The sequence below is a fragment of the Apteryx rowi genome, unplaced genomic scaffold (assembly GCF_003343035.1).
Source record: "Apteryx rowi isolate R43461 unplaced genomic scaffold, aptRow1 scaffold_265, whole genome shotgun sequence".
Classification (NCBI taxonomy): domain Eukaryota; kingdom Metazoa; phylum Chordata; class Aves; order Apterygiformes; family Apterygidae; genus Apteryx; species Apteryx rowi.
The window spans coordinates 349,825-357,511 of NW_020449030.1; the positions used below are offsets into that span (position 1 = coordinate 349,825).

At 40.8% G+C, this 7,687-nt stretch overlaps 1 protein-coding gene across 1 annotated transcript in view; it reads right to left on the minus strand.

Annotated features, from left to right (window-relative positions):
- The window catches only part of ITGA9 (integrin subunit alpha 9), a 233,419-nt gene that overhangs the window by 193,345 nt on the left and 32,387 nt on the right, over positions 1-7,687 (minus strand). Inside the window, exons 6-8 of the mRNA XM_026067943.1 lie at positions 6,828-6,957; positions 5,162-5,247; positions 2,882-2,950 (exon numbers count right to left, since the gene is read on the minus strand). Of these exons, the coding sequence (XP_025923728.1) occupies positions 2,882-2,950; positions 5,162-5,247; positions 6,828-6,957 (285 nt within the window). The remainder of the gene's footprint in view (positions 1-2,881; positions 2,951-5,161; positions 5,248-6,827; positions 6,958-7,687) is intronic.

A 7,687-nucleotide genomic window follows, 5' to 3' on the forward strand; every position in this document is an offset into this window, starting at 1 on the left:
AATCCTAGGGGATATTTCTGGCAAGAATTAAACACTTTACTGTAACAGTGCATTAGCTTGGATGGTTTATACGGAGAATAACACTTACACCCTGGGACACGCTGAAGTGAGACATTTAAAGAGCTTCCTTAGAGCAGCTTTCACTTATCAAATGCTTCAAACCAGGAAGGAGTGAAATGAGTTTCCCAAATCAAGACTCTCAGCCTCATCTAATGATTATTCATGCCCAGTGGAGGACTTCCAAAGGGACCCGGGGTCAGGTAGCTCAGACGTTCATGGATACCCTGCCCCTCCCTTTTTTTTTTTCCTAAGATATTCCCAGAAAAGAGGTATCTAAAAATCATCCCTCATCTGTGGAATATTCTTCCCCTTGCACGTGCTCGCACTCTATATCTGTATCTCTGTAACCTTCAAACGGAAGTATTAGTCATGGGCTGACCTTAGCCCTTCCCTGACCTCCTCTCACATACAGTCAGGTGAGTTGGCACAAAAGATGACTTTTCAATTCAATACAAATTCTTTAGTTGATACAGAAAAAGCTAAGCCACATCCAACCTTTAGTTATTACTGCTTGATAAAAAAAAATTGCTTAAATTTAACAAATTAATAAAATTAATTTCATTAAATAATTAAATGTGTTTTGATACTGGTTAACATTAAATAGGAACCATCTCCTAACTGGCATCCACATCAAAAACACATTTAAACACAAAAAGATGACCAAAAACAAGAATGATATTCTAGTCTTATTTCATCCACTTCTGTTAAGGTACCACAACACAAACTCTAAAAGAAAAAAAGGCATAATTCTTCTTCACCCACCACATTTTGAGAGCAGTTATTAACCATAGTCTCAAATTAAAAGCAATTGCTAAAGAAAAATTTAAGAGATACCCCTTCATATTTGAGATTGAAAGCTGTTTAGATAGCAGGAAAAAAATTGAGGATACAAAATAATTATTTAGGTTGTGTGAATGAATCACACATTTGTTGCATATTTTTACATTTCTCATTTCTGGTCTCTGTTCACACAGCATTACCCATTTGATAGGTTAGGATGCATGAGCCAGGGCTATGGGGACTGCTAGGAGATGGGCAGAAGCGTCTCTGTTCTTCACTGTCTGTAAGATTTAAAAGTTGCTAAATATATATAGTGGGGTAAGTTAAAGATAGAGTTTCAGTTTATAATTCAGATTTTTGTGTCTGTGTGGGTTTAAGGTCAGACCTCAAATACCATTTGATTCTAATTATTTTGTAGCTTAAGTCCCCTTGTGGATTTTTTATTTGTTTATTCTTTTTAATCCACTAGTGTTTTAAAATAAAATTCTCATGGGTAAGGAGTGAAAGTTCTTAAAAACATATCACTACGAATTCAGGCAGTTTTCAGGGAAAGACTGTTATTTACCTAACTGCAACATCATACATCTGCAGTATGGATGAGCTCACGGTACTGTGAGAACCTGAAGTTTGTGCACTTAACATTTGGAACATGGCATTGCATTTTTTTTCCCCCCTGCATTTGATATCCTTGTTCAGTCCCTCTCAAGAAAAAGAGACGGAAGAAACTGCTGCTTTTAATGCCTGTGTAGCAAGAATGTCACAGCAATGAACTTTCACATGGGGTTTTGTGAGAGCTCATTTCCAAGCAATGCTCACTGCTGAGCACGTCTGGTTATATTTCAACCATAAAACAGAGAAAGGGTGATTTAGGATGAGCTTCTCTCAAAATAAATTCTAGTTTGGATTTTACAGAATCTGTAGAAGACCGACACTACTGGGGAAGAAGGAGGTGACAATCTAGAAGTATACAAAGGATGTAAACACTTAAGTAATTAAGTCAGAAATAAGAATAGCGCAATTAAATTTAAAAGGGAAAGTCTTTGGCTGAAACCTGGAAACTTCCTGATAGTTCTGTTTATTAGGTTGAGGAATCATTCTCCCAGAGCACATCCTCAGGGCCATTTAAAAGTCAATGGGGAAAAAAATGAACAGGAAGCAATCGAACACAGGAGATGCCCTGGCTGAGCTGGGAAGTCTTTTCCTTTCAAAAGGTCTGCGATTCTGCTACTGCAGAGCAAGATAAATTGTGGAGAGACCCTAAAACACAAGTCACAGCATCCAGCTACGTGTCCTTGCAACTTTCATCTACCCCAACTTCTCAAGAGTGTTGAAAGAGTGCAACTCTCTTTTGGGTGGGGGGGAACTTGCTAACAGCCCCAACACGACGATACAGGCAGACGCTTTAGATCCTTGGGAGGGTGCCAGCTCTTGCTAGAGCCAGAGCCAGACCCCACAGCAACTGTTCTCTTCTGGATTTCCTCTCGCTCCAGGAGAACACAGACAATTTCTCCTCGGCCTTCTGTGTCAGGAAGGGACCATCTTCTCCTCAGAGTGCTATTCCCAAATAAATCATCTTTTGTTGTTATCTACAGCTAGACCTACTGTCCATTTTGTTTTCCAGGGAGAGGGGGAAATCCTAAGTGGCCACACAGGCCATTTCCCACTCAAACAACTCTTCACAGGGGAGCTGGAATTCACCAGAATCCACTAAATTTTGTGATTTTTTTTTTTTTAAACCAGCTCTAAGGCACCATTCCTAAGTGCAACATGCAGGACTGATTCATGACAGGAAGAGGGGAAAAATCATTCCCTCTAAAGGCAATGAAGCTGCTCCTCAACAAAACAGCTTAACTCTAGTATCACCCCAGAGCAGAGAAAAAACGGAGTGGGAGTCTGTGTAACCAGCCAACTACGGCTGGTCTGTACAACAGGTTTAGAATTAGCTTGACAAGTCATGAAGCAGTGGATTAAAAGTGATGCTCCAAGATTTCCCCTTCTCTCCTCCCCACAGAATGAAAATGCGCTCACTAAAAAAACTCACCTTTTTTCCTGAAGCCTGAAAAATCTTTATTAAAGAGCCCGACTGTCTGTCCGTTCTAAAAATATAAACCTGAAAAGTGAGAAAAGAAAAAAGTTAACCAATACTTACCAATACTAACTACAAAACACATAATGACACAGCATCAGTGCTTTCTGGGTATATCTGCATCACGATCACTGGCATAATAGGCATAACGCTGCCCCAGAGCCCTTGGCCAACCTTCCCTTCTCAAAGACGCAGCCCGCACATGCTGCACGGCAAACATCAGGATGCTTTAGGAATTTCTGCTCTGACCTTTGCTAGGAGGCCAGTAAATGCATTTGCGCTGTTTCTGTCTGAAACAATCTGTAAATTAGAATGAGAAATAGCAGCACTGCAAATTTTGCTCCCACCAGTTGTATCAGCATAAAAAATGGTTCTCTTTAGAGAGGTTTAGGACCTCCCAATGTAATTATATGAAAGCTCACCCCAAATGTGACTGATCTTTACCTCTGGGCTGCCTGCCACATAAATTAACTTCACTATTGTTTGCAGTTACTCATTCATAAACTGCAGTTTTGAGCCAGAGGTTTACTTGCAGATGGCTTCCCTTTTATTTACTATGGTTTACAAGATTCATATAAGACTGATAGATACAACATGGCAAATGAGTCACAGTGGGTATATTGAAGAACAGCTAGCTTTGTCATTAAAGTGGTGAGAAAGTTTGAAAACTTGGATGAAACCCCAAAAATTTCTTAAGCTAAACAAAAGCAAAGAGACACTTATTGTAAGGACTCTACATTACCCAGTATGGACATAAACAGTGATGGGAAGTAAGTTGTAAAGTAGTGAACTATCCAAACATAGTCCACTTGTTGCTTGTTTCCATAGGAGAAACTGTTTAACCGGGAACTCACAGGGATAAAAATATTGATAGAGTTTCAGTAACAGATCTTGTATCACAATCCAAAACCTAAAAACACGTGGCTTGTAAAGAGGGACTCGCTTCTGCAGAAACCCTGGCTCACTCGGCGTGCGAAATCCCAGGCTCCTTCCGAGCAGGTGTCCGCGCAGTTGGCGGGACCGAGGATCCCTTACTTCCAAGACCAAGCAGCGGAGCCAAGTACTTGATGTAGTCGGGTATGTGGTGAGTTATTAATAAGTGGTGATGCAGAGAGTTCAAAGCAATCTTTATCTGAGAACACAGCACATATTTAACAGCGGACAATTGCTTTAGATATAAAGGGCTCCCAGTTTTGCAGAAGCACGCTCAGCAGTGGATGTGCACTGCCAGGTGTTGGGACTCTGAATCCAGCTTCACTAATGACATTCCTCGTGACTTTGGAAAAATCACTCAGTCGTGTTAAGTGTCTTGAATTTCCCCTCAATAAAGTGGGTGTGACAGCGTTAATCATTTTCTATCAGGGAAGCAGTCAGGATTAGCTTATTAGCGAGTGTGGAAAGCACAGCAGGACTGTTCAGCGTCACGTCCTGCCTCCCACCATCCCTCACAGCCCCCTTTGGCATTTGTTCCTGCTACCCACATCCGTCACAGAGGGAGAATAACAGCAACTTCGGCAGGTAGAACAACAGCCTTTAACTTACAGAGCCAGCTGCTTTCTCATGGCTCTCTTGTTTTAGCAGATGTTTTTTTCCCCTCCTTAGAACTGAAATCTGTTGCACAGAGGAAGCAAGCTGGAAGGACAGTGCCTTGGAGTAGCCACAACAGAGCACCTGGGATGAGGAAACTAGGTCTTTCCCTTGCACTTGTCTTCTCAGTAGCAAGAAGCATCAACATATTATGAAGTATTAAAAGAGATACCAAATCAACTAGTAAATGGCATTTCATGCTATTTCAGGTGCTACCCTAAGGGGAATAATGAAATGGTCCATACACAAAGCATTGTAAAGTGTATGACGAAAACAAGCAGAAGACAAATCCTCTCTCCCAAGTTCTCATTTCCAGGCAAGGCTTAAGTGAGGCTTAAAATAATGTGTTAAAAATCCTAAGCAGAAGTGGCATTAAAGAAACATCAACAGTGTCTTTTTAAAATAACTATTTTTAGGATTGGGTGGGAGAGAGAGGAAAGGGAAGGAGGAGGGAGGTGAGGCACCAGAAGGGATAGGTGGAGAAATTTGATGACTTCATCAAACTACCTCACCTCTTCCCTGCACAGTGCTCCAAAATTACTCTGTAGGCAAAAATCTCTTGGTTTCTCAAACTTGTGGGAACTGAATCAATACTATTTTTTTCCCAGTTGCATCTGACCATGTTATTGTTTGACCAAAAAGCCACACCTTTCCGATGCCTCCGTCCTGGGGAGCTCCTCCTACAACGTCTGTGGTAGTCGGCTGAGAGAAATGACCTGCTGTCACTGCATATCCTGAGCAGGAGATGGGGTGGGATGGGAGAGGAGAGAGAAAATAAATAAATAAATAAAATAAGTCACAAAAGGGAAGAGCCTGAGGAACAGGTCAGCCATCTGGACCGTACTCATCAGGTTTCACAGTTCCTCTCATGCTTTGAAGAATTAACATTATACAACTGTGTTGTCCAGGACGCACCAACATTCAGCTCAAGCACATCACCCCAGGAAATCACAGCAAGCTCTCCAGCACTCTTCCAAAAGCCAAAAGAGTAAAGGTGTGGGTGGAGTTTGGCAAGGAGCAGGTAGAGGCAAAACAGATAAGGGGAACAGTTAGGTAACCACGAATCCAGATGTAAAAAGGAAAGGGAAGCAATAAAATAAAAACACGTACTCACAGGCATACACAAACAGAATAAAGAGACCACATCATTGCAGAGAAGTGCCACAGAGAGTGACTCACATCAGCTAGAAAGAGTTCACCTTCCGTTAAAATCACTGCCCAAAAAGGCTTGGAAAATTAAGTGCCTTTTCAGTTGGGGGAAAGCAGGGAACAGTAGACAAAGAGGTCAGAGAAGTTAATGGCTTAAGAAGATTTTTGTTTAGGCAAGAAGAAAAATGGGAGGACAGATCAAAGAAAGAAAGAGTGTATTTGAAAGAAGATCAAAGATTTGGTCTTATTTGTTACGTTAAAATGATATATAATAACTAAAGTAGAAGAGAGTACTTTCCTTCTAAGGCTGTCTTACATTTAACTTGCTCTTCCATTTTGAATTATGGGTCTCTTGTCTACATGTTAAACACTATAATTCAGGTCTATCAGTGGTAAAACCTATATATGTCCTTAAATGTATATATACACTCCTCATTTAACCATCTTCAAACAGCACCTTCTAAGTGTTTTTTTTAACTAAAGGTTAAGGGGGGGGGGGAAGATGTCACTGTGAGTCTTCAGTCAAATAATATCAAACTACTATCCATTTGAAATATCTTCTCTGTCTCAACAGTCTTAGGCACTAGGGATTAGGAAGCCTTTAAATTAATTCCATTTGTGACATTACCTGATTTTAGAACAAGTAAAACCTACTGTCCTAACATTAAAGATAATTTCAGACTTGTAGCTAATCTTTTCACAGTCTCCTTCTGTTATAAGTCATGGTGCTATTTTTGTTCAAATAAATTAATCTCTGCAATATACTGTCATGTAATTGCATTGTGCCCATTTTACAGACAGATGTAATCAGGCACATAGCCTAAACAGTGACACGTGTCCACCACGGGGCAAAACCAGTAATGCAGGAGGCCCACCATCAGCCATGTTGCTTCTCCATCCAAACGCATTTTCTGTATTATTCAAAAAAATTATGGCAAGTTTTTTWAAAAAAAAAAAAAAGTTTAAGGGAATATTCTGGCTGCCTCTTTACCTATACATGTTTCCAGGTAGGTAACCCTTTAATCCAATCATTCTTCCTTTCATGCTTTTCATGAAAAACACTACACCATCAAAAACCATCAGCGTCAGCTTTATGGTGTCCAAGTCTTGAACTACGCTGTTGAGTTGATCCCATTCTCACAGCAAGCACCAGAGAGCAGCTTACCAAGGTACGTGTATCGCCTGGCTATCACGGCGTCATCGTTCAGCTTGTAATACATGTTGTCAGTGAGATTCAGTACTTTGACAGTTCCTGTCCAGTAATAAGATCCTGGTGCCCCCATGATGACCAACTCCTACAACAGGAAAAACAAAAGGGAGTGGGAAGGATGAAAATCAGAACCAAGAAGGAATTCATGCCTCATGGAGCAATGGGAAAGGGGAGAGGATATTAACTTAAAACACTTAAGTCCATCTATAAAAATCATCATTCTGTGTGCACACAGATGGCATTTCTCTTCCCAAACACAGAGGTCACTACACACCCTGAAGATATAAGGTCTCGCTTTTTACAGACCCGCTTTTGCTTAACCATTCTGCCACCTCAATAAGAGGAGAGACCTTCCACATCCTCATTAGCTATCACACTCACCCCTGCTAATATGGTCCTCCCCAAAACATCTCTCCAACTGCTGCATTTTCCTAGCAGCCCCAGGCAGAAGCAAAGACCTCCACCATGTGATGGAAGCACCAGCCTGCCCAGATCCCCTCAGCTACAGACCATGCCTCAACTCCAGCAACACACTACACCAGCCAATGCTGGGAAGGATGGGGCTACATATTTGGAAAGATTTTTATTTTATGATTACAAAGCTAAATATCTGCCCTGTACTCAGACTGCAGTCTGTGTATTTTGAGGATGGAACATTTTGCCTTGTTCTATCCTCAAAATTAATAATATACACCAGTCAGAGCAAACCTGGCTATGTTTGATTATAGACACCCAGACCGATTTAGGATTTTAAGAGACTGGAATCAGCCAAAATTTGATTTATTTTAATTAACATATTTAATGTTTGAGCTGAG